Source organism: Dioszegia hungarica, assembly GCF_025882075.1.
Source record: "Dioszegia hungarica strain PDD-24b-2 chromosome Unknown MKK02contig_2, whole genome shotgun sequence".
In the NCBI taxonomy this organism is placed as follows: Eukaryota; Fungi; Basidiomycota; class Tremellomycetes; order Tremellales; family Bulleribasidiaceae; genus Dioszegia; species Dioszegia hungarica.
The window spans coordinates 723,366-748,419 of NW_026515766.1; the positions used below are offsets into that span (position 1 = coordinate 723,366).

The 25,054-nt window shown below is 58.8% G+C and overlaps 9 protein-coding genes across 9 annotated transcripts; 1 reads left to right on the top strand and 8 right to left on the bottom strand.

Annotated features, from left to right (window-relative positions):
• Positions 1-243: 243 nt before the first annotated feature.
• MKK02DRAFT_39642 (uncharacterized protein) lies at positions 244-2,530 on the bottom strand (the record flags this gene model as incomplete). Its single annotated transcript, XM_053090703.1, has 4 exons — positions 244-330; positions 383-750; positions 796-2,137; positions 2,204-2,530. 4 exons carry the CDS (start codon positions 2,528-2,530, stop codon positions 244-246), a joined length of 2,124 nt encoding a protein of 707 aa, XP_052949119.1.
• Positions 2,531-3,220: 690 nt separating this feature from the next.
• MKK02DRAFT_39643 (uncharacterized protein) lies at positions 3,221-4,571 on the bottom strand (the record flags this gene model as incomplete). Its single annotated transcript, XM_053090704.1, has 3 exons — positions 3,221-3,238; positions 3,311-3,580; positions 3,657-4,571. 3 exons carry the CDS (start codon positions 4,569-4,571, stop codon positions 3,221-3,223), a joined length of 1,203 nt encoding a protein of 400 aa, XP_052949120.1.
• Positions 4,572-4,854: 283 nt separating this feature from the next.
• MKK02DRAFT_19432 (uncharacterized protein) lies at positions 4,855-8,639 on the bottom strand (the record flags this gene model as incomplete). The annotated part of the gene is made up of 10 exons (XM_053086096.1): positions 4,855-5,157; positions 5,200-6,641; positions 6,679-6,840; positions 6,890-7,034; positions 7,087-7,160; positions 7,223-7,497; positions 7,548-7,576; positions 7,627-7,679; positions 7,779-8,031; positions 8,088-8,639. The coding sequence occupies 10 exons, from the start codon at positions 8,637-8,639 to the stop codon at positions 4,855-4,857; spliced, it is 3,288 nt and encodes a 1,095-aa protein (XP_052949121.1).
• A 660-nt stretch (positions 8,640-9,299) lies between these two features.
• MKK02DRAFT_39645 (putative cytochrome c oxidase polypeptide iv mitochondrial precursor) lies at positions 9,300-10,100 on the bottom strand (the record flags this gene model as incomplete). The annotated part of the gene is made up of 4 exons (XM_053090705.1): positions 9,300-9,364; positions 9,438-9,549; positions 9,689-9,821; positions 9,925-10,100. 4 exons carry the CDS (start codon positions 10,098-10,100, stop codon positions 9,300-9,302), a joined length of 486 nt encoding a protein of 161 aa, XP_052949122.1.
• Positions 10,101-10,461: 361 nt separating this feature from the next.
• MKK02DRAFT_39646 (uncharacterized protein) lies at positions 10,462-13,189 on the top strand (the record flags this gene model as incomplete). Its single annotated transcript, XM_053090706.1, has 2 exons — positions 10,462-12,435; positions 12,482-13,189. The coding sequence occupies 2 exons, from the start codon at positions 10,462-10,464 to the stop codon at positions 13,187-13,189; spliced, it is 2,682 nt and encodes an 893-aa protein (XP_052949123.1).
• Positions 13,190-13,581: 392 nt separating this feature from the next.
• On the bottom strand, positions 13,582-15,091 carry MKK02DRAFT_39647 (uncharacterized protein; the record flags this gene model as incomplete). Its single annotated transcript, XM_053090707.1, has 3 exons — positions 13,582-14,270; positions 14,677-14,860; positions 14,930-15,091. The coding sequence occupies 3 exons, from the start codon at positions 15,089-15,091 to the stop codon at positions 13,582-13,584; spliced, it is 1,035 nt and encodes a 344-aa protein (XP_052949124.1).
• A 284-nt stretch (positions 15,092-15,375) lies between these two features.
• On the bottom strand, positions 15,376-17,884 carry MKK02DRAFT_39648 (uncharacterized protein; the record flags this gene model as incomplete). Its single annotated transcript, XM_053090708.1, has 7 exons — positions 15,376-16,762; positions 16,797-16,888; positions 16,924-16,995; positions 17,042-17,507; positions 17,550-17,634; positions 17,669-17,769; positions 17,814-17,884. The coding sequence occupies 7 exons, from the start codon at positions 17,882-17,884 to the stop codon at positions 15,376-15,378; spliced, it is 2,274 nt and encodes a 757-aa protein (XP_052949125.1).
• Positions 17,885-18,613: 729 nt separating this feature from the next.
• Positions 18,614-21,585, bottom strand: MKK02DRAFT_19391 (uncharacterized protein; the record flags this gene model as incomplete). The annotated part of the gene is made up of 6 exons (XM_053086087.1): positions 18,614-19,028; positions 19,104-19,830; positions 19,863-20,318; positions 20,348-20,456; positions 20,491-20,857; positions 21,152-21,585. 6 exons carry the CDS (start codon positions 21,583-21,585, stop codon positions 18,614-18,616), a joined length of 2,508 nt encoding a protein of 835 aa, XP_052949126.1.
• Positions 21,586-22,481: 896 nt separating this feature from the next.
• MKK02DRAFT_19339 (uncharacterized protein) lies at positions 22,482-24,650 on the bottom strand (the record flags this gene model as incomplete). Its single annotated transcript, XM_053086080.1, has 11 exons — positions 22,482-22,643; positions 22,674-22,967; positions 23,079-23,109; positions 23,142-23,433; positions 23,466-23,502; positions 23,535-23,617; positions 23,648-23,857; positions 23,938-23,978; positions 24,015-24,175; positions 24,214-24,240; positions 24,288-24,650. The coding sequence occupies 11 exons, from the start codon at positions 24,648-24,650 to the stop codon at positions 22,482-22,484; spliced, it is 1,701 nt and encodes a 566-aa protein (XP_052949127.1).
• Between the last annotated feature and the right edge of the window lie 404 nt (positions 24,651-25,054).

Here is a 25,054-nt window from a genome sequence, read left to right on the forward strand (position 1 = left end):
GGCGAAGCAAAAGCTAATGAAGGAAGGAAGGAGACGTAGAAGGGCAAAAACGAAGGTGGAAAGCAAAGGAACGTGAACCAAACACAGGTGAGACATCTCGATCGCTCATATCGTTGCCGCCGGGCTGCTTGTGCGTGCATGAGCAGTCCGCTGTAGCCTGGACCGTCATGGGAGTTGCACGTAGAGGCGATTAAGGCATGACCATCTCTGCATAAGCCCGCCAACCAGCCCTAGCGACGATGCTCAAAGGACAAGCTCGACGTGGAGCTGATACCCTTCTTCCAACTCCCTATAATGTTCAAGTCGTCGCTTCCGAGCCTCAAGCACTTCCTAAGAGCTTTCAGCTCTCGCCTAATCTGGAAGTTCGTATACCTGTACTCACCTCGGACTCCTCAAACTCAGCTACCGACGCAACACTGACCCTCCTTTTCCGGCTAGTACTGACTTCTTCCATCAAGCTATCGCCATCCCCAACCTCCGACCCAACTGAGACTCGGTCAAACGCCGTGTGATACTTTGCTGAGTTTCTGTCTGCGGCGTTCATTCGCGCGAGCACCTCGGCACCGCGCCACGCGCCTCTGCGTGTTCGTTTGGAGTGTCGATTCTTCTGGGGCGATCGCGATGGGTGTAGAGGTGATGTTGGCGGCTGAACAGAAGGCGAGCGGGATGCGGTGAAGGATATATGCGAGAGAGGTGGTGAAGGCGAACGCGGGGATAGCTGAGAGGACGGGGCGAAGGGAACAAGCAAAGCTACACAGTCAGCGGTGAGGTAACTCACGAGCGATAGAGACTTACCTGGATCTCCTCGGAATTGCCAAGCGCGCAAGGTAGATACGTCGGAATCAGGGACGGGAGAGAGGGGTAGCGCTTCATGACCGTCCGAAGAGGCGCCTTGAAAGTCTGGTTCGGGTGGTTGAGAAAAGTCATCGAATGGATAGTGAAGATCGAGCTCGGTCGTCACTCCGGCCGCTCCAGCTGACGCAATCTCGGAGACGTCTTTTGGGAGGGGACCTTGTTTCCGACTGTACTCGAGCGAATAGTCCTCCGACTGCTGGGTCAACGGGTCGCCGGTGGACTGAGTGGATTTGAGGAGGTCGCTCAACCGAACGTTACGTTTGACTGGGTCAGACGCGTTAAGCAGCTGGCTGAGTGTCGGCCGAAAGTCGTTGCCGAGCGGCTGATCCCGCTGGCGCTCGTCCGGGACGGAACGAGGTTGCCGTGAGGCCATGGTGTGCTGCGTATCGCCCGCCGTCGCCAAGTGCTGCAGGCGGAAGAGATCCGCCCCGGAGATCGCATGACGCTGCTTCCGTGCGGATGCCGGACGCACGAGGTCTTCTGCCTGTTCCCCTTCGTCCGAGATGCTCTCGCACCTTGCTGATTGGTCAACTGGAGCTCGGCTCGTCCTGGCAGTGTAGAACGTCGCCTCATCCGGCGAGTCCGAAGCGATGATAGCGGTTAGAGCCGAAGTTCGCCGAGCGGTGCGAGGTTCAGTCCCGCTTGAGCTAGGCTTGCGAGGAGTGGGCTGTCGGTTCCGGATAGTGCTCGAACGTGCTTTTGTCCGGGACGACGGTGAAGTGGATGGCTGCGAGTTGTCGTTCATCGACATGAGGATATCGTGGTAGATCGTCCCGTTCCGGATAGTCGGGTCGTCGACAGATTCGTTCCGTTCCGACGTGCCCGGTTGTAATGGAGCCGACCCTGTAGCCGACTCCACTGACCCTTGCACTGACCACAGCACATCCTCCTTCCACCCGTAGAGCGCTCCCATCTCATCCTCCATTACCTCCTCCTCTTCTGGAAACTCTTGACCCGCCTTGCCGGCTTCAGCGTCTTGGATGAGGCGATCCATGTCCTCCAGCTCCTCGCTTGTGCGCTCCTTCGGACTGAGAACGTAGGTGCTATCGAAGACGTCTTCCTTACGAGCGGTGCGGGTTATGGCAGGTAGACTGGGCGAAGAGAGATCTGGGATCAGCGATTGAGGCGAGAGTGTAAGCATGTCCGCCGAGCTCGGAAGGGAGCCGAGAGAGGAGAGCGACGATTCGGCAGAGACGTCTTTGCCCTGGACACCATGAGGGCGGGATTGAGACTGCGATCGAGAACGGATTTTGACTGCTGGCGTCGAGTGGACGCCCATACTCTGATCATTAGCGTGTGACCAAGATCAAGGATGCTATCTGACGCGATCTCTGGCATTGACACTCACCTTGCTATGGCTTCTCTTCCCCCTCTTCGCCGGCGTGCCCTGCATACCCATACCCAGCGCCCCCTTCCGCTTCTTCTTCTCGCTCGTCCCTCCACTCCCCGTCGTCCCAGTCCCAGTTCCAATGCCACCTGCCTTCGGCTGTCTGCGCCAATTCGAAAGACCTCCCGCGACAGTAGGTTCATTCGATGACGCCCGTGACATGTTCTTGCGACGGCGCTTCTGCGACTCGGTCAGGCCGAGGAGGGAGGACGGGGACCGAGTGAGGGGAGGAGGCTCGGCTTGGTGAGGGAGGGGCGAAGTGGGTACGACCAAGCTGTGAAGCACCATGACGCTGATGAATCCAGCTGCTGCCGCAGAATGTATAGTCGAGGCTGTCGCTAGAGCTTGAATGCTTGAAAGATCGTGTGGGCTTCGCCCGAAACCATAAAATTTTGCCTCGCGGTATGAGTCGTCCATGAAACCTCTTTGGGGTCCTACGGGAAATCGTCTCACGACACACCATTGAGTACCAGACGTCCTAGGAAACGCCGGCACGCAGGCGATTGCGCCCACTACTGCGTATGTATGCCCGCGTTCGGCGGGTCCATCAACTGACCACCGTATCGTAAGGACCACACTCTCGGCTGATGTCTTCACTGTAGTCAGGATCTTAAAAGTGGCTTCCCTGTACCGTGCCGCGAAGTGCACCGGGCACTTGCGAGATCTGCGGCGGAGAGGCCTGGCCAAATGCACGAACACCTGCGCCGCTCGTTGGCCTGGACTCATCATTTGTTGAAGAGGGGTTCAGTCCTCGAGGGCGTAGACGGCGCAATTCGTTTCCGACACCGAGACATCGTCTGCCTTGACGGCCGGGTCGTTGCGTCAGTCTGACCTTATCAGCCGCCTGCCGGGCACCATCATTGGGGACCTCCCACATCATGTCGTGTATACGATACATGCAATCTTCTGCTAAGGCTGTATCAGCGAGGTGTGTGTCGCGATACTACAAGAAGTTGGCGTTCTTCGTTCCACATAGGCTTAGATCGGATTGAGCGGCTATGCTGAGTCAGCCAACACGTTAGAGCTGACACTTTGCCTTCCTTCGCTCCAGCCTCATGCCCAACTCACACATTGCTCCCTTGGCACGCCGCGCGAGATACACAGCTGCCTCCGCCGATCCACCACCTTCTGCACCGCCCGATCGTACTCATCCTCCCTTGGATCCCAGACCAGGCGGGACAGCCAGCCCTGAAGCGCCTTGTCTCCCCCTTTGCCTTTGGTCTCGGTCCAGGGTATCTTGCCTTTGGCTGCCGGTTTGGTGGACGGCGGGGACGGTTGTCGGCTCGGAGAGGATCGGCGAGCGAGCCAGAACTGCGGAGGGAGGTCGAGAGGGAGTTGCTACACCGATCAGCTGTGTTTCGCCATCCGGAGCAGCCCGCCCGTTACCCGTACGTGAGAACGAGAAAGCACTCACTTCAGCGCTGAACTCAATGTTCCGCTCGATACTCTCCGCAAAAACTCTCGCATACCACAAGACCTCCTCACTCTCCCTGGCGGCACGCAGTGCACACTCGTACGCCTCCTTCATGCTGACCGACATATCGCCCGCCCTTGCCATTCCGATCGCCCCCGCGATGGGTCGAAGTGGGCTGTAGAGGAGTTCCTTGCCGATCCAGCCCCGCTTCCTTCTCGCATCCGCCCGCTTCCACTTTTGCAGCTCGCTCAGTCCCTTCTCGTCCTCCGTTTGATCGTCCTCCACGCTGCTCACATCGTGACCGCATTTGATGACTGCGAGGCCGACGACATCCTCTCCCCACGCCAGCCGACGCGCCACCTCCCATATCGCCCACATGAGGCTGCGGGTCCCGCTGATCCAAGGGCTCTTTTCGTCCTTGGGCGTTCCAGGACGCTCCTCCAGCCGACTAGGGATATTGATGAGTCCCTGCCGCATTTTGCCGTTGATATGGTCAACCATCGTGTGACGGGCGTACGGACCGCATTCCCAGCCCGGATCGTTCGCATCGAGATTACCGAAGACCTTGAGGTAGACTGACGGGGGTATCGCGTGATGCTCATTGTAAGGGAAGAAGCCGGATGAGGCGGATTGGCCAGTCCACAAGAGAGTGGAATGAGGAGCACGCTCCGGCGAGTGGACGCGGAAGGCGTGGGTATGTTGCTGCGCACAAGACAGTAGATTGAGGAATTCGGCGGCGGCCTCGGTCTCCTGAGCGCCCCGGGGTGTGCGATGGGCGCCGCCACCGCGGACGGTGGAAGCCGAAGACGGGTCGGGTGAGGGCCGGCGATTGACTGGAGTAGAGTAGAGCGAGGCGGTGTCACTTTGCCCGTTCGACGGGCTGGGGGTGGGCGGAGTGGTCGTCCTGCGAGGCATGTCGGGTGGCAAGCCAGGCGGCTATGTCTTTGAACAAAGATGAGGCAAGGAGGAGAAAGAAGGCAAGAACGATTTCAGTAGAAAGGTCAAGTTCTTCGGGCTTCTTCGCCGAAGACGGCGCACAGACTTCAAGCGACTGCAGTGCGCACGATCAGTATGTCACCACGCTCGGACACTTCTCCCTCAAGCAGGTCAAAGCGCCGCGTAAGGACCGTCAGCACAGACACCAGATCTCCAGCAGATGCATCCCGCCCGCCTTGGCCAAGGCTCGGCCGGAACGCCCTCATACTACGCCTGCGCCTCTGACCCACACCTCATCCGCACCCATCTTCCGCTCCCACCATCTTCTCCCCTCGTGCGCGACCATGCTCGTCCCCGCCAGTCCCAAGAGCGTGAGCAGATCCCGCAAGCTCAGAGCTTCGGTCTGGAAGACATGTTGCAGTATCGGGACGTAGACGAGAGCGAGTTGGGCGACAAACGAGACGCCGACGGTGAGCGAGAGCATGCGGTTCCGGAACATGGCGCAGGTGAGGCCACGATTCTGTAATGCCGAGACGAGATCGAGGAAGACGAAGCAGGTAAAGGTCTGCCGGTCAGCCGAGTTATCGACGGCGAGCTGAACACATACCATGGTCTGATCTCTTCTTGTGATGCCGTCCCCCATCTCGTACACATACACAAACAACGTCCCCAGCACGATCATCGCCGCCGAGAACCCAATACGCATCATCAACCTGCTGCTGAGGATCTGCTCATTCTTCTTTCTCGGCGGCCGCTTCATAATCTCCCTATCCACCGGGTCGACTCCCAACGCCTGGGCCGGCGGACCGTCCATGAGAATATTGATGAACAGGATCTGCATGGCGTTGAGGGGATTCGCGAGCTCGAAGAGAGTGCTGATGGTGATGAGGGAGAGGGCGGCGACGGCGGTGGATAGCTGGAAGGAGAGGAAGTTTTGGATATTGTAAAAGATGGATTTGCCTTCTTCGACAGCAGGGAGGATGGAGCTAAAGTCGTCGTCGACGAGAATGACGTCCGCCGCTTCCTTGGCGACGTCGGTACCCGACTTGCCCATCGAGATACCGATATCCGCCATTTTGAGGGCGGGCGAGTCGTTTACGCCGTCACCGGTCATGGCGACCACCGCACCACGCATCTGCCACGCCTTGACGATAGCCATCTTGTGCCGAGGCGTGGTGCGCGCAAAGACCGTGACGTTTGGTACGCGCTCGATGAGTTCCCGCTCGGAGAGCTGGTCGATTTGCGTGCCGAGCATACAGCTGGTGAGAGCCGAGTGCGCCGAGTGGGAGTGGGAGGGATTGACCTTGAGACCGAGTTCACGAGCGATGGCGAGGGCTGTAGCCTCGGCGTCTCCGGTGATCATGACCACTTGGACGCCGGCGCCATGCAGCGCCGAGACCGCATGAGCGACCCCTTTCCGGGGGGGATCCATCATGGCTTCGAATCCGACAAAGATCAGATCATTCCCAGGATCCTCCACTCCGCCGTTGACCGAGGCCGCCTTGCCATTCGGCGCCGAGGGGAACCCATACGCCATGGCAATCACCCTCAATCCGCGCTTCGACACCTCCTTCGTCCGCTCCAGAATCAACTTTTGCGTCGCGGGATCAAGCGAAGGCGTCGAGCTGTCCGTGACGTAGTAGTACCGACACCGGGCGAGTACAGCCTCTGGCGCACCCTTGAGGTACACCATGTCCGCCCCGCCATTCATCGAGCCAGTGACGGCCATGAATTTGTTTTCCGAGCTGAAGGGGCATTCCGACTTGCGAGTGAAGTTTTTCCGCTCATCCTCCCGCTGGAGAAGGGGGAGGACGTTGAGAAGGGCGACCTCGGTGGCTTGACCGACGTTGAGGCCAGTCTCGTTCCGAAAGGCGTTATTGCAGACGCTGCCGATGGTGGCGGTCTTGAGCATGGCGTGGGAGGGAGTGAATGCGGGATGGTCGGGATGGCGGGGGGCGAAGGGGTCTTTGTTGACGTGAGGTGTGAGGTCCATGAGATCATCGACGGCGTAGAGGTGCGTTACGGTCATTTCGTTTGTCGTGAGGGTTCCTGAAGGGTCAGCTTGCTATAGCAAGTCTGTACTCACCAGTCTTGTCCGAGCAGATCACGCTGACGCTCCCGAGCGCCTCGACACTATGCAGCTTCTTGACGATCGCTTTTCGCTTCGACATCCGTAAGACGCCGAGGGCAAGAGTGACGGTAGTGACAATGGGCAATCCTTCTGGAATAGCAGCGACAGCTAGTGACACTAGAACGGTCAACTGGAACTTGGACATTACGGCTCGTTCTGTACGTACCTCCTATTGTGAACATCTCGAGCCAGCCCCGCTTTTGCCAAACCCCAATGATAATGATCACGCCGATCACGCCGAACGAGAAGATGGAAAGTCGTTTCGCCAGGTCATCCATTGCCATTTGCAGCGGCGTCCGTTTTTCTTCCACCTGGCGTATCAGCTTTGGCCCCACCGGGATCGAGGTGGAAGGGGTAACTTACATCCTGCATCATCGAGAAGATCACGCCGAACTCGGTATCAGTCCCGGTTGCGACGACGATACCGCTCCCATGACCTGGTAGATCAGCCTCCACCCCAGCGACTTTGTATCTTGGCAGAGACCAGAAAAGGACGTACCACTCCGGACCAAGGTGCCCATGAAGCCCACACATCGCCTTTCTCCGAGCCCCTTTCCTCCACCCTCCCCATGCGTATCCTCCCCTACGCCACTGACACATTCTTCCACTCTCTTCCTCGACGGCCGCGTCTCGCCCGTCAAGGCCGACTCGTCAATCTCCAACCCAATAGCAGAGATGAGCCGGACGTCGGCGGGAACGCGGTCGCCTACTGAGAAAGTAACGAGGTCACCTGGGAGGAGGGTGTTGGCTAGGGGAGAAATCTGCTGAGAGTTGCTGCGGGGTCAGCTTGGGCCCAGACGAGGTCAGAAGCAATGGTTATTTACCGGACTAGGTGGCAGTAATGGGGTACCAGCTGCCATGGTCAGCGAGTTCTGACATTTCGCGACAGACTGGGAGACGTACCTTGTTGAGAGCTTCTAATGACTTTTCTGAGCGCTGCTCCTGGACAAAGCCGACTGCCAGATGAGCGTCCGTTTCCTGTCCTGTCCAGCAACTCCCTTCCCCGCAACTTGGCTGAACCGCAGCTTGCGGCGAAAACGAGAGGCTAGACTCACCAGTGAGAACGATAGCAACAGCGATGACCACACAGATGGCATCATCATAGCTTCCCAATAACGCGGACACCACACTACTTCCCAGCAATAACAGGATGAGCGGGTTCTCATACACCTGCTTTGCGAATTTTAGGGCGAGGGGTTCGGAGGGGGGTACGGAGAACTCGTTGGCGCCGTACCGAGCGAGTAGCGCTGGTAATTGGGTGTTGGACAGGCCAGAGGTGGGGTCAGTGGAGAAGGCTTTGATAGTGTCCTGCGGGGATCAGAATGAGTTCAGTCTAGCTGCCAAGCAGCATTAAGCAGACTCACCTCTACGCTCTTATGTGCGTATATCGCGCTTGGCGTCTCCCGCTGTCTCCTTTCCGTCTCCGCTCGTGTTCGCGCCTCTTCCTCCGCCGAGTCTACAACCGCCTCGTAGCCTCCTGACGCGCCGACCAATCTCCTCCCTGCTCTCAGCACTCTGTCCAGTAATCCCTCCTCCCCTCCACTTCCACTAGGCCTCGGCACGCTCGGCGAGTTGGCGTACGCATAGGGATTATCTGGCTGATATTCCCCAGGACCCGTACTGCCTGTCCGTTTCCGGTATGGAGACAGACTGGAAGAAGACGAGGCGTGAGGACTAGACGAGCGGCCGAGGAGCTGAAAGTGGTCGGATGAGGCCTGGCGCCGCAGAGTGGTCGAGTAGGCGTACCCGCCGCTTGGACCTCCGTTGGAGCCTTGCTGAGGAGATAGACCGGTACCTGGCTCGTCGAGGGAGAGGAAGGCCGCGCTGGGGGTTTCTGGGGTGGATGGAAAGCCCTTGCCTAGCCCTGCGTGGGCTGAGCGTCCGTACGCCGTGCTCGATGCGACTCCGTTGGACATGGAGCCCCCAACGCCTGGGGTAGGGACTGGAGTGGGCGACGGTACAAGCCCAGGAGTAGGCAGAGGAGAAGCAGCCCTGCGGTGCGGTGGAGGCGACCGTCGTTTGTGGGCAGTCGAATGGGACATGCTGCCTTTTTAGGCAAAGCACGGAGCTGGCGAAGCTGCGGGCTAATGCGCTGCTGAACGGCGCCGATCCGAGAAGAAGTGCCGAGCCGATATGGCCTAGATCAAGGCCCGCTAGTCTGTGTCGTAGACTGACAAGAAGTAGCTAGTGAATACAGCTCCTGCGCCTCGACGCTGAGCTTGATCATGAGGAATGGGACGCGACGATCTCCGCCACGTGGTGACCTGACTGCTTTCTTCGCGGTCACCCCGCTCGCGCGGCAGCTGCGGCTGCCAGCAAAGAGTCCTAGTAGAAGCCTGGGCTTCGCTTGCAGGCCCAGGCCCTGACTTATCTACGAGTGGCAGGTGAAACACGTTCAGAACCAGCTGGGCTGGATGTCCGAAGGTGTGCCCGTCTCTGGTCATTCTCGGCCAGAAGCCATCATGCCGCTTGTATCCTGCTTCTCTCCCCTCGATGACCGCGCAGGTCAGCGCATCGGAAGTCTCCAGTGCTGCTCGACAGCCCAAGCCCATGCATCGCCCACTCCCTATTCTTGTCTAGTGGTGGTGCTCGTGCCCGCCCTCGAGGAGATGTGGGTCGCCTTGGAAGTTGAGAGCGTAGACTGGACAGTCAGCCAGAGCTCCGACGCACTATGGTACAGGGCCTCGTGACTGGTGTCATGTGGAGGGACTCACCACATCCGCACTCCTGGCAGCGGTGGTGCTTCATCGAGTGGTTGACGGTCATCCAGATGGTGTCGTGCGAGTCGGCGGGGAAACCAGTGCAGCCGACTTGACGCTCGGGGTACTGAAAGTCAGCGCCACCGTATGCGGAACGCCTGGGGTACAGGAGACGCCGTAGAACCGATGCCAGCGCAATCTCGCCCCGCGATTCGGCCAGCAATTCCCCTCTGCGAGCGTCCTCTGTAATCGAAATGCAGACTCACCAAAGAGTAGATCTGAACCGGCTCTTCCAGCGTGCCCAGACGGGTCATCTCAATAGCCTTCATGTCGAATACATCCACGCCTTCGAGTTTACCGAGGAGCTCGAATCGCTCGAGACCGGTCGCCTGCTCTTCACTGCGGGTATCAGCTACGGGGCCCAGCAGGGACCAGCTTCCATGCTGTACTGATGGAAGAGGATCTTGCGGTATATCTTGGATCTCTGACCATCTATACTTACTCGGATGGGATAGTGCCAGCCTTGGCACCAGGACCGAGAAGCTGAGGGGGACCGGCACCTGCCGAGCGAGCCACAGATGTAGAGAACGCCTTGACTGGCGCGAACGCTGCTGGACGGGGAGCAGCGGCGAGCCGTGCGAGAGGGAGGGCGCGGAGCGAACGGAAGACTGAAGCCATCCTATCTAATTGTATAGTATGTTTTGCTAGTCAAGTCACTGTTGCTTGCTGCTCCCGGTCATGATCAGCTCGCCGCGGGTGGACCCGCATTTAGATTCCGACTAGAAACACGTGGCTTGGGGCAGGCAGGGAGGGACGCACGCGGGGTTAGCGGCGTTTTCCGGGTGAGGGTGGCGAGTGGCATCGTGCCGCGCGTGATTTCCGTGTTTGCTGAGCTGAGGTGAGCCAGATGACGCGAAGGAGTACAGCTCAGTCACATCGATCCAATCGCTTCGATCGTGCCTTGTAACAGCCATCTCATGCTTGCACACGCGCCCTCCACCTCGACAAGGCGCAGGACATAGCCTGCTATTGACACGAGATGCCCGCCGCCGCATACCTTCCCGATCCTGGCAAGTGGATCGCTGTCGCGCCCCCTCCATCTCGCGGAAAGCAACGACCCCTCGTCGCCCACAGACATGGCTTCCCTACCCCGCCTGCCTCCAACCCCCGTCATCGTTCCTCTTCAGTCTCGACCAACGAGAACCTCCCGGCGGTCAAGCCCACTGCGGGCCCTTCGCGATTGGGTGAAAGCAAACAGGGGGGCTTGAGCGGATGGCTGACTCCACCCACAACCTCCTCGCAGCCTCGCAAGCGGATCGATCGGGTCAAGCAGTCGCTCGCGGAGAGCAACACAGCACGGGGCAGTCCATTGTCCCGATCTGCGGCGCCAAAACCTGGACGGGTACTAGGGAAGCCGGCGGGATCGAGGCTGGCAGGGAAGGTGGAGATCAATGACTACTGGAAGTCAGAAGAAGAAGATGAGATTGAGGCGGATGAGGAGGAGTTGCCGCGAGCTGGACCATCGCGTCTCCCTGCTCGGGGCGCGTCGCCCACGCAAAAGCGGCAGATTAAGGAAGAATCGGCGGTGCGCTCCTTACCCCCTGGTCGTATCCTATCCCGGAACGCATTCAGCTCGGGCGAACTCTCCGATCTTCCCTCGGCCTACTGCACCAGCGACGAGGACGACATCAAAGCATCCTCACCCCGACCTCCACAGCCCACAGTACCCGCCATCCCTCCAGCTGTCCCACCATCCCTCGCACCTCGTCTCAATGCCCATCTCGACCCTACGCAGGGGACGACGCACCTCTATCACGTGATCGAGCCGGATCTCTCACAACGACCCATGACTCAGGCACCCCCAGAAGAGCTTGCAATGCTTTGGCGAATTAACGGGATGAGTACCGATCGGATCGAGGGAGGCGAGGTGCCGTGGGGCAAGAGCGCTGGGTATCAGCAGACTGAACAGTTGAAGAAACTGGCGGCAGGGAAGAGGAGGGAGGCCTTGGCGAAAGCGGCTATGGGCAGGGAGGACGGGTCTGGAGATGACACAGAGCTGGATGAGGCGATCGAGACGATGGAAGAGGCTGTCGAGGTTGTAGCACGTGCTGCGAAAAAGTCAGCGCGGAGGGCCAAGCGGGGTGTCGAATCGGGCGCAGGTGTGAATAAGAAGGAGGAGGGATCGGAGGGGACTTCAGCAAAGCGAGTCCCTTTGTCTCCAATGGGCATCAACGGACGGAAAGGGATCCGGAAGATGCCACCCGGCTCCCCTACCCCTCGAAAGAGCACGAAACGTCGGCGAGTCGAGGTGAGACCAGACTCGCCATCGCATCCTCCAGCTGCTCCGCCTTCAGCTGCTCCGGCGAACCCTGTACACGCACCCAAAGTAGATTCGCCACCTCCTCGTCGGTCCACCTCACCACTTCCTCCCTCTCCCCACCCGGTCCGGGCACTCACTCCCCTCGAGTCCGCATCGTCACCCCCGAGCGAGACTCTCGACCTGTTGCTCAATCCATTAGTGGAGGAGGCAAGGCGAGATGCTATGGCAAGGGACATCCAGCGGACACAGGCATTGCGACCACTCTCACGCGCGCTTCGCTGTCGTACCCCCACACCCGAACCTCTACCGCCTCGGTCGTCTAGACACCACTCGGTCACTCCTCCCAAGCTGCGCCCAGCCAGCACTAGACGTTCTCCGATAAGCTTCGACTCCTCCCCTTCCCCTCAGCCCACCTTCCCTTCTCCACCTCCGGGTGCCCCAGCGGGGCCGCGCGACTTTGAGGCGGTCGACCGGATCGAAACGCTCTACTCATACTCGTTTAGTGTGGGCGCGCCAGGCAGCAGCCAGCTCGCACCCGAGCCAGTTGCTGGGGGCATGGATGCGGATGTGGCTGGGCAGGCGAAGGCACAGGTGGAGGGCGATGCAGAACCAGATCGGACGCAGGATGATGCGGTCATGGAGGAAACGGAGAAGAAAGACGCAGAGCAGGCGGATATTCCCCAGGGTGAAAGTGTGAGTGACCATATGTTCCTGAATGAGTTTCCAGCTGACATCCCAGCTTGCGGCTACAGAACATACCCAGTCCTATCCCGCATTCGTCGCTTCGCAACTCCGACCTTCCAAGCCCAAAGCCCCGCGCAAATCAAGTGGCTGGCAATCCCTCACCCATGGCATTCTCTCGGCGCCTGTACTCGTCCCTGCCTCTCCTCCACCCGCCGCGTCCGGATCAGGCACGAAGCGCAAAGCCCGTTCCTCTGGGCCCGCCAAAGCCGTACCGAAGGTGGAGTCGCAGAGCAAGCTGGAGGCGTTTGGGATCAGGAAAGAGAGGCCGGTGAAGCCTGTCAAGGCGTTCGAGGGGGACTTTGAGGATGAGATGGAGATCGAGGAAGAGGAGCCGGGGAAAGCGGGGCCGTCTCGCCCGGCGGGGAAGAAGTTGCGGGAAATACCGAATGCGCCGTACCATCCTGCGTTGCGTCCGGCGGGTATCAAGGCAATGAAGCAGAGGGAAGCGGCGGCGGCGACAGCTCGGCCTCGGACCCGGGCGCAAACCAAGGGGAGTGACCGCAGCTCCTCGCCCATCCCTCTCGTCGACCCTACTCCACATCGCCCGACCGTCAGGCGTAAAACCGGGAGCAACCTCTCGCCACCGTCGAGCACACCACCGGGCCGAAGTCCGGTCTCTTCCTCACTCTTGACAGATACCACGGAGGAGCAGGATACGCCAGAATTTCTCAGGGAGTGGCAGCTTGAGCAGGATGGGCGGTAGGGGCGTATTGATCAGAGGACGTCGTTGCTCGTTGTATAAACGGCTGGAGTACATAGGCAGGATCGGAACACATTGTAGCTATTGACCTGAACTGACTTATATCCAAGGGGATTGTCCGTAACCCTCTACTAGTATTCATAAAGACTTCGAAGGTACTCGCGCTCTACTTGAGGAATTATCTTAAACCACTAAAAGCTATGACCAGTGTATACAGTATGGAAACGTCTCGCCAATAAGCGGCTCCTTCAAATCCTGCCTCCCCATCGCTCCGCGGCTCTCCCCACAAGTCAAGCGGCCCTTTCTTATCATCTTGCTATCCCCAATCGCCTTGAGCTCCAGCCCCCTCATCCCGACGGGTCCTTCGCCGCCGTCCGCCTGATCCCCTTCCAATCTTACGCCTGACCAGATCCGCACGCCTGGCAGACGGGCGTCTCGTGATGCGGCCGCCATTTGATCACATCGTGCTCCCCCCCTATGGCTCGTAATCCCATCTGAAGATACTCGCCTTGCGCTTCGCCGACGATCCGCTGCTGCTTCGCCGTGAGAGTGTACAGCTGAGCGCCGGAAGAGGTGGAGGGAGGTGGAAGTCCCGCGCTGGCGAGGATGGCGTCACTCAGCATGTGCGAATGATTACTGACTGTCCACTCCTCGCCCGAACAGTAAACCGTGAGATCTACTGCCTCGCTTCGCTTGCCTGCCGTTCTACGCGGAGCCCGGGCTTTGGCCATCCTGTCAAGGCTTATAGTTGCGCCAGCGATCGCCAATGCGAAGCATTCGCTGCCTTTGAGGTCAGAGACGAAGCGGGTCGGGACGCCGGTGGAGAGAGGGATGATCTCGTGGTAGAAGGCGTCGCTTACTGTGGGACGAAATCGAGACACGATAAGGGGGTCCGGCCGGCTGCGGAAGTGAACGACGCGGAGATATCGCTGTCCGATGTTGAGATCTGGGTTGGACGGGTTGGGCAGGCAGAGGGGACCCGAGAAGTTTCTGACGCACAGGTGTGAGATCGTAGATCCCGCAAGTACCCGCTGGAGTAGCTCAGCACACTCGTTGGCCGGATTTTGCGATGGTTCCGCGGCCTCTATGCAATGGCTATCGGTCCACTCTCGGTAATCCGTCCAGTCGGCATCGGCCCTGCCGTAAGTTGGAAACAGGTGAACAGTGGCGTGTTGTACCGGTCCAATACCTAAGGGAGCTTCGTAGTCTCTGGGATAGGAGAGTACAGAGTAGTGCATAGATCGACGATAGAGAGAGCTACAAGATACAGTGGGCTAATCTATAGACGAGAGCGCAATACGGTATTACCTAATAGCTAATTCCGACTCCGTAGACTGGACTTATCGCCATAGTCGATAGGATTGGCAATGCTCTTCCCATCCCAGCCCGACCGAGCCGACGCAGAGCATTGTGTATCTGCGTGACCTCCAGTTCACAATGGGCCATTCTCCGCCCCTGCTTTTTATCCCCGCAAACCTCCCAAAAGCTACCGCCGGCCCAGAGTATCTCGGCGTATTCGATTTCCGCCTTTTTATCCCTATAGTCGACGTAGAGCTTCTCGGTGAAGTGTAGGGGGGATGAAGGGGAAGTGAGGTCGATGTTGTTGAGGAGGGAAGGAAAGCGATCGGTCGAAATGATTCTGTAGAGGATAGGCGTAGCGACCGCGTTGAAGAGCTTGCGACATCAGCTCATCGTCCAGGGCAGTCGTGTCATCCTCTTTACGGTATGAGTCGACCGACTGACCTTGGATACCCGGCACAGACTGGTCAAGTCATGCTGGGAGAATACGGACCGACTGGAAGGTCGCGAGAGCGGCGCAGGGAGGGGTTTGCGTAGATGTGTCAGGATCAGGATCCATACCTCCCGAGGTATATGGGATGTATCGGTGGGAATAAGATTCGACATGTTGTCTGGAGGGGAAGAATGAAGGTTGATTGAGAGTGCGAAGCTGATGGGATTTGATAATTAGGGTTGGCAGCCTCGCCGTCGCCTCACCAACTCCACATTCCTCCTTTGCTTCCGTGTTTCAAAGTACCTCCGGCGGAGAAGTGGCACATGCCAGAGGTGCCCCCTGATCCCCATCAGCGGCCGGACAGGATGATCATTATAAGCATGAGGGCACCGTAATCTATTAATGGGTCAATGTCCGCGTCTATGGCATAATCTCGTCCCGCCTCGTTACTTGCCTCTCATCCCACCCAGAACCTAGCCAGCGCGCCGGCAACATTCCGCATGCTCTTCTCCGACTTTAGCTTGCTGCCCTTCTCCTTCTCCTTTGGCTTGTCCCTGGCCCCAGCTCCCTCCTTGACTGTTTCCTGCTTGGCCCCATCCACCACTTTGGTCCCGGTCCCTACACCGCCGCCCTTTCCCTCCGAGCCAGAATGACTATCCAGCTTGGTCGAACTCCCAGACCCCGCGCCCTTGATCTGGCTAGTGGGCCTAGACCCATTCGCCAACGCCGTCGATGACCCATTCGCGACCGAGCGCCTGTCACGGGACATCTCTCGGCCGTACTCGCCATGTGGACCCGAGTTGGCTCCCCGTTCTTCGGTCCACGAGACATTTCTAGAGCTCGGAGTGGAGTTGAGTACCGCCTCGCCGCCGCTGTTGTACCGCATAGCGCTGGGAGGAGGCTGACGACCGCGCATAGTAAGGCTGTCGCGGTCTGGAGTGGTGTCCGTGGTTTGGGTTTGCCGAAGCCGCTGCTTGTCCCGAAGGCTGCCTTTTTGAGAAGAGACGTCTGCGTCTGCGTACTCGGCATCATCCCAGAATATGGTAGATGAGCGGGGTAGCGGTGCCCGCCCAGGCACGCGGGCGGTGTTGGGTACTGATCCGCCTAGGCTGGGGTCCTCCCGAGTTGCTGGTGACCCGTTTCCGCCGGCCGCACCGCGGTACTGCCCGCTCCCGCCCTGACCCTGATCACCAAACGAAGCGGGCCGGGAGCGGTTGTCGTCGCTCGCGCCACGGATGGCCTGCGGCGCGCGACGAGGCGAGCTCATCGATGCGGGTGACTTGGTCCGAGTGGGAGGTTGAAACAGCTCGCTTTGCCGCCGAGAGGAGCTGGACGATTCGCGCCTCGAGTGTGGAGGACGCGCAAAGGGCGCCTGCGGTGGCGGCATTGCCATGGACGGGTAAGAAGAGAAGTTGACCGATGCGGACTGGGGGAAACCGGTATAGTAGGGCGCCGGCGACATGTAGCTTTCAGGGGCCTTGAAGAGCAGATCCGGAAGCCGCGTCTGGGCCATCATGAGCTTTTGGAATGCCAAGAGCGTGTAGTACGCCTCGTTTCCGGCGTTACCGACGGGCACGAATGGGGGAGACGGAATTTGCAGCGTTTGCAGGAGGGCTGAGAGGGATGTGAGAGGCGTTTGTCGGTCGGGCGTGCCTTGAACGCCTTGTTCCTGGGCCCGGCGGAGGAGGTTATACTCGAGAGCGAGTACGTCGATGTGGAGGATGTTGGCGGGAAGTGTAGATGATTGGGGAACGGGGAGGGGTCCTGGTTCGCCGAGGGTCAAGAGTACGAGGGTATTGGCGTTCGGATCGTTGTCTTGGGAGGCCAGAGCAGCAAGATTTGCACTGGTCGTTAGTCAGGACTTGATCGCGGACGTACTCTAAAATGCGTTCAACATCTCTTTCCGCGATGTACTGGCTTTTGCCGAAAGCGTACGCCCGAGGGTAGCTGGGCGGGTTCTGGTTGGTCCGCTACAGATATGAGCGCCAGCAAGATGTCGACTTACCTTGTCGACCCATTCCTCCATGATGCAGTGAGATTTGCGGTAGTTCTCCGTAGGCGTTGGAGGCCAAACTTCCTGTCGAGCGTTAGCCAAGGCCAAGCGGCTATTAGGGATTGCTCACGACAGCTCGCAGATTTGCACACCTGACAACTGCCATTCCGACTTCCAGGACAAGTCCCTTCCCCTGCTGCCCACCTCCTGCCGCAGCTGGGCCTGACCGCCCTCCTTGCGTCCTCCCACTCCCGGGGATCAAGCCCGACGGTGCCCCTCCCTTTTCCCACCATGTCGTCCGCACCGCTGCAAAGGTATATCCCACGCCATTGTCCCGCATCCCTACGGCGCCGGCGCCGCTTTCACGCTCTGCCGAGGGTCCGCCGGCGTAGAAGAGCTGTTCGGCAACCGCTACATCGCCTGTTCGGGCACGATGCCGGAGATGGGACAGCTCGGCGGCGGGAAGGGTGAGCGATAGCTTGCGGTAAGCTGGGAGGTCGGACAGCTGAATGAGTCGGCGAAGGGAAAGTGTACGGGTCGGGGCGGGGGAGAGGGGTAGCGTTGTAGGCGGATCTTTTGCCAGTGACTCGCCGAATCTGCACATGAGCTCCGGCAGATGATGTAGACGAAAAGCTCACCTCGTCCGGATCATCTTGGCAAAGAGGGCAATTTGTTCCCTGCGGACAGCAATGTGTGCTCGGCCTGTACGAGCATCCACGACCACTGCCTGTCAGCTCGCAGAATCGGACAGACTTACCCATGACCTCCCATCCAAAGCCAAGAAAATCGTTGAAGGTCGCAAAGTAACCACCCCATGACTTGGCCCACCACTCCGATCCGGCGGCTTCGAATTGACCCCTTAGGCATCAGCTAGATCTGGCAGTGTACTGTAGCAGACTTACAGATACGCTGCGTAGATCGAGTGCAGATCGGTATCAAAATCTACCGCGTTCCCATACTTGGTCGAGTCCATCGTACCGTCACGACCGCGAGGCTACCTTTTGTAGAGGAGATGGCTCCAGTAGAGCTGGCTGCCCGCACGTGAGGTCCTGCGTTGTTGGCCCCGGAGGCAGTGGGCAAGGTCTAAGACAGCTTGGTTGGTGAAACTGCCCCGTGTGTTCGGCCGAGGGTTTTGAGCCGGTTCCTCGAAAGGTACACGCGGTCAGCGTAAGCAGCGGCCGTGCGTTGGTCGTGCTAGGAGACTGAGAGATCTGAAGTCTTCTATACTCCTAGCGGCCGGAGTCGGTCGGGATCGGGGTGAACGTAACCGAAAAAGGAGGGGTGGAAAGGGGTAGCGTGTAATATGTCGGTGGCGACCGAGGTAAAGGGCGACAAGACGGGGTGGACCACGTTTACGCTAGTGCTGTAAAAGCTATGTATGGGGCAGGTGTTGCGGCCGCCGCCTTTGCTTTCCGCCCTCGCCCTCGTCGCCCTGCCTGGCCGTTGAGTATAACGTTTGGGCGCACAGATCAGATCGCAATCATCACGGTCTTCCCTTCAGATGCCCGGCCCGAGCACGCGGAGCCCCATATTCACCAGCGCTGATCAAAGAAGCGATCGATGTGCCTGACTGGCTTGGCGCCACAGAGTCCACGCCGGCCACAAAGAAATCGCATACTGGCTAATGAGGCTACAAGTATATCTAGGTGCTTCTAATACTACAAATTATCACCGTCCTGACTCCGCCGCTGTCTCCGCCGCTTCAAAAGTAAGGGTTGGGGATGTTCGGATTCACCAACCCAAACCCAGGCGCCATTTGATGCCTCGGTGCCGCACCGTACTGCTCCATTCCCATCCCCTGCCCATACTGCTGATTCTGGCTGGTATACGGCACCGCCGGGGGACCCATCTCCTCCCCGACTTTTCGCTTCTTGCTACGCCCCTTGGCCGCATTGCTCCGCGCCACTGCCCTCGCCGCCAAGACGTCATCTTTCAATCGCCGATTGAGCAGCCGGAGCTGGTGCAACTCGTACTGCCATGATGTTCCGCGTGTAGTTTCGAGCTCCTCAAAGAGGTTGGACGAGCCGGCATGGGCTATGGGCCGCGCGTTGGTGAGATTGGAAATGGCGACTGGGTTGGGGGACGTGGTGGAGGTGGGAAGGAGGTTGTTGGGGATGCTGGAAGGGGTGAGGAGTTTGATTTGAGCGACGAGGAAGGCCGGCTGGGATTGGGACCGGTGGTCACCCGTTGACGAGGCAGGTGATTCCGAGGATGAGGAGGGACTGCTGTCGTCGCGGGGATCCGACTTGGATGTGTACAGGATGGTGATGACGTCCACCTGCTCCCCTGACCGCTTGACTAGCTTGTGCGTGATCATCACCACGGCCTTCCGCGCAGCGTTGAGTGCCTTTGCGACGACCGAGACCGGGGAGCTGGGGTCTTGGTCGACACTGGAAGCGTGCGGTGGACCATTGTCGCCCCCGGGAAGGATGGAGAAGAAGGATTGTCCGACAATGTCGTCTGCCCGCTGGCCGAGAACTTCCGTGACGGTGGACGTCGCGTGGAGCACCAACCCCTGGAAAGAGATTTTCGCCCAGAATTCCTTTTCTGCCAGACCGCCGTGCTTGGCGATCGAGTCCCAAGGGAGGACAGGTACCGACCGCGCCCGCCCGGATAGTATGACGGCCTTCCGGCCTTTTCCAGGCTCGACGTGGAGTCGGCCGGAGCATTCGACCCAGACGTAGCCAGAGTTTTTGTGCCGTATCCGGAAGACGAGATTGACGGCGCGAGCTTGGGCGCCCTCGCCTGGGGCATGGGTAGAGTCCTTGAGCTCGCGCATTAGGGGGACGATGTCGGAGGGATGACAAATGTCTGAAATGTTCTTGTTGAGGAGGTCCTCGGGCTCGTACTGGAGGACGCGGCGGACCGAGGGGGAGACGTATTGGAAGAGGCCTTTGAGGGAGAGGACATGGATAAAGTCTGGGATCAGCTGTGTCGAACAGGTAACTCACCATCCGAATTTTCAATGACCATCTTGAGCCAGTCCATCTTTGGCCCTTCATCCCCTTCACCAAATGATGCTGCGGTGGTCCGCGGCCCCATGATCTCCAGCACCTCCTGGCTCAGACCGCTCGTGCTTGGCTCCCGCCCCGCCGGCCGCAAGGGGGCCTGAGGCGGGTTCGCCACCGTATAGTTGACCTGATAGCTCCCGTCGCGCATATTCCGCAGAATGGCATTGGGCTGCTCGACCAAGTCTACTTGGAAGCCGACGTGGTAGACAATGTCGGTACCGTCCCAGGGGATAGGGACGACGGTGACGAGGTTGATGAATGGTATACCGCCCCGGCGGTAGTTGATCAGCGAAGCTTGGCATTCCTTGCCAGCGTTGAGCATGCGCTTGAGATGGGCGACCGCGACGTTGTCGGTGTATTTCCGCTTTGATCCTTTGACGACTTCGCTGTCGGGGCCTGATCAGCTCAGCCTTGGACGAACTCACTTTGTAGGAATCGGCAATTGCGACCGAGGATCTGAGGCAACTCGTACCCAGTCAAAGCGGTAAAGGTCGGACTTGCGTAGACTATTGGGCAGTCGAAACGTCGTATATCCTGCATGTCAGTCCAGTCACCACCGAAAACTCACCACCACAGCAAAGCTGCAACTCAGATCTACCGGCCCCAACACCGTCTTGGGATCTTTTCTCGCCGCCACCCTCGACAAGACGCCGACCATGTCGAAGCCTGTCGTACTGTACAGTCCCGGCCCATCGGCAAGGCTTGGCCCGATGACGGGCGGTGCTACCGGTGCCGTGAGGAGCTGGGCGGTGTTGCTTGGCGGGGCATACGGTGCCGAGGATGAGGATGCGATATTGATGGTGGAGGCCGAGTTGGAGGTGGATTCGGTGATGGAGGGCACGAAGGGAAAGTTGGTATTGTTGTAGGGTGGACCGTTCACACCGCCACCGCCGAGTAGATCGGACGTGGACATGGATGACTGGATCATCCCCGAGCTGCTGCCCCGCCCTTGCGCGTTGAAGGCGTTGAAGGCGGACGACATGGCGCCAGCATTGCGTGAAGGACCCATGCCTTGCTGCGGTTGCTGCATGTTGCCGTACGGCGGTGGCATCGAGGAGGAGCTGCTCCGAGGGGAAGGCACATGATCGGACCGGGGTGGGTACTCGGACCGTGCCTGGGGTTGGGATTGCCGGCTGGGATTGGACGTGAGGTTGTTGTGCGATGGATTGGGGTTGACATAGAAGGTGGTTCCCGCGTTTGGGTCTTTGTTGTCCCACGCATTCCACGACCCTTCCCCGCCATACCCAGCATCCGTCACGTTGAACATGTTGCTGAACAACTGCCCTGGCGTGAGGCTATTGCCGTCGCCCATGCCCGGTCCGGAAAAGCCTGACCACGCTTCGCCGCCCGGTGGGAACGTTGGCGCCCCGCCCACTGGGTTCGAGAGGAACGAGGGCATCTGGAACCGGATATCCCTCGAGAACGCCGCGGGGTCCAGTGAAAGCCCATCCGAGGGGGCGCTGGGCTGATGCATGCCTGGCCCGGGAGATGGAGGGGGATTGACGGCTTTGGCTTTTCCGTTGCCCTGTCCGTCGCCTGGCCGAGTGTGGGGCGTGGCGTTGATGGGAGATGGACCGCTGGCTGAGCGAGGGGAGGGAGGAGGGTAGATGGGGATGTTTTGACCGCCGGAATTTCCATAGGTCGGTGGTTGCTGGAATGACATGTTGCCTTGCCTGTTCCCTTGGTTGGTATGCGCGTTCTGGGCAAAGCCATAGTGCTCCGGCACTGCATTCTTGCCCCCGTTTGAACTTCCGCCGTATCCGCCCATCCCGTTTGGAGGGGGCATCCCGTTCGAACCTGATCCACCTTGGCTGACTGGAGGCGTTTGGAAGTTCATGAAGCTGGACCAGTCCAAGGGGGACGGAGCGGCTTGAGAGGACGGGGTGGGTTGAGATTCCGGCTGCATGTCGGCAGTCAGCCGAGGGGAGGAGGCCGGGCGGGGAGGGTACGACATGGCGGAGGGTTTGAGCGGCCGTCGGTCGCTATTACTCGCTTGTTGAAGCGAGCCGGAAGGGCGACCCCTTGAGTTGATACGAGCTGCGGTCGGGTGAGCGAGAAGTAGTGATCTTCGGGGGATATGCAAGAACCCGCCAAATTCGACGCGTTAGATTCTGGACAGTTCCCTTGTTGTTGTGCCGAGATGTTCCACCGGGGCTGTCTCGCTTTGCGCTTTGCTGCTGCGCTGGATTGCGAAGTGTAGATTATATAGCTGTAAAAGGAACATGTCAGCAGTCGAGCTGAAGTGAGCAAGCAAGCGGGTGGAAGCGGAGCAAAGGGGGATTCGGCGGGATCTAATTTCGAATGGCCGGCCAGGTGACTAACCTAATTAGAGTGTGGAGCCGAGTTTCCTAATGCGTATTAGGAAATACCTCATACTAATCTGCCAGTATCTACTTCTACAATGTCTACCGCACCCGCCTCTGCCTCATCCTCCTCCACAGCCTGGAAACTCTCCCCAAGACCTACAACCTCAAGGAACTGCTTGCCACCTTTTTGGTCAAACATTACCCGGAACGGTTCCTTGATGGTCAATTCGCTCTGCCTATGCAAGCCTGTCTGTCAGCACGAATATGACGAGAGCTCACCTTCAATCTGATCAATGCGGTCCCTGGTGACATCCAGCGCTTCATCGAATCCCTCCTCCTGGATGACTCGCTGAGCCGCTCGCAGGATCAGGACCGAGTCGGGTCGGACATGATGCCGTGTGTCTATCGATACAATCTGCGTCAGCTCTTTCCGACAAGGACTTACGTGTAGGACGTCTAGAGGTTCGATAAAGTCGGTCCGAGTCATGATCCGCCTGGCCTCCTCGTACGTCACTTCTGGTATCTTGAGATCAGCTAGTAGCGGATTGTCGGCGATGAGTCCCGGCTCCGAGACGTTGATATCATCGTCGGCAATGTCGATGGTTAAATCGGGGATTGGGGGTTCGTCGCTGATATCTGCTGGTGTGGCGTCGAAAGAGGGGAATTTTTGGGCGAAATGGCGAAGAAGTAGCCACGAGCAGCTATGGAATGAGCGGAGATCTGACAGAAATGAAGTGGACTAACCTCGACCACCTAGAGAGAGCTCAGCAGAAAAGTTTGACCTGGGAAGGAGAGCTTACTTTTGTTCATCCCTGTTATCAGCTCAACACCACGCTCGCACTCACATGACATCATCATCGTGCTCCGGGATCAGCCCAATCCTGCTATCAGCTATGCCCTAGCCCACACCTACTTGCTATTCAGCCATCTCTTTTCCGTCTCGATCATCCTCTCGGCCTCATCCAGCATATTCTCCGCCCTCGCCACCTTGACCAGGTAGCTGGTCCGCCCGCCGACCATCTCGTACACTCGTCGGAGCACCTCTTCGTCCTCGACCGCCGGCCTATCTGCGGGATCGAGATGTTTCCGTGACAGGTTTTGGAGTCGGAGATAGTGAAGGGCATGGATGGACTCAGCGGCGGATAGGTCAGAGGTGGAGATGACCCGCATGCGGGAGGCGTTCTTTCGGAGCATTTCGAGGCACCCTGAGGTCAGGAGGGACAGCAATGGAACGTACAGTAGTCGTCGGTCGAAAAGATCATGGTCATGATTCCCTACGTATTAGCGGAGCAACTTCTGGGCTCACCCCCTCCGCCCACGACTCGGCCCTTTGTTGCAGCTGGTGTAGTAGAGCGTGACCCTCGGGCGTGTTTGGGAAAAGGTGAATGTCTGATCAGCGAATCCCCGCGTACTACTCACTATTGAAAGCAACAACCAATGGCCGTCCCTTCTTTCTCGTATACTGGATAGCCACCTTCTCCAGCTTGTGCATGACACGTTCAACATCCAGCTGTGGTCCGCCTGATCGTGGCTCGGCGCGGGAGAAGAGGGATCCCTGCCAGTCCTCAAAGTAGTCGAAGTCCAGAGCTTTGCCTAATCTCAGGCGGAAGACTTCGAGATCGGGGTGTGCTGACGTTTAGCGGAATAGCTGGAGGACTTGCCTTCACACTATGGGTCAGAAAAGCCTACTCGCGAATTGGTTCGCTGACTCACAAATGCCGCTCCTTCCGCCTTGATCTTTCTCATCGCCCTGAAGCGATCAGTCGACATGGTTGACCTGACTTACTCTAATATCATGGTCCCTTTCCCGGTCCCCTTGGGCCCGACTAAGAGGTAATATCCTCCTGGATGTTCACCAGCGACGATAGAGTCGATCAGGGGTTGTTCTCTGCGGCGGATGTGAGCGGCATTTGGCGCATGTAGCGTTGAGAGCTCCAGCGCGGGGTCCTAGCCTTGATCAGTCTTTACAGCTGGCGAGTGCTCACGTATCCCGGCTCAAAGGCTTTTGCGATCTGTGACGTCAGCCCCGCCATCGCTAGCATATGCACAGCTAGCTTACCCGTCTCAAGACATGACTCTTGTACCACTGCAGATACCCTACACCCGCCCCAAAGACCATTGCCAGTCCCACCACCGTGGTGAGCGCCGCCTGGAAGGAGGGGCTGTGTACCCAGTCCTGGTACCATCGCCTATGGCTTTCCTTGTGATGACCGCTATTTGATGCAGTAGAAGTGAGATTGTCGGAGGGTCCTACCGGCCCCTGAGGGAGCGGCGGGTTGGGCCATGTGGGGACGTCGGAACGAAGAGGGGTCGACGCGATCAGTCGAGCGCGAAGCAGAGGGGGCGGCCGAGCGGCGACCTTGGGCAAGGCTCTTCTGGAGAGAGGTAGGAGCCTGCCCTTGAACAGTACACGAGCCGACATGGCAATGCCTGATGCGCTATTCCGTTATATACAGGATATGTCATGACTGGCGACAATTCGGCTGTTAACCTGGCTTGGCCGAGCCGAGGAATGTGGAGGTGAGCGCCCATGTTTGATTGCGGCCCCCACTTAAATAAGGTGGCAACCTGGAGCCCAGATATCACTTCATCACAACATCCTGCACTATGCCCAGATCACAGTCACCCCCACGCGGCCCTCGCCGAGGCTCAACGTCCCCACGGAGAGAACGAGGAAGCAGGGACGATCGGGATGATCGGCGACCACCTAGAAGTGATCGCGACAGAGACCGCGAGAGGGATCATCGCTCACGGGATGGCCCCAGCTCTCATAGCGACCGGACTGCCGACAATCGTCCGCGAGATTGGGATCGCCCTCCTTCGCGC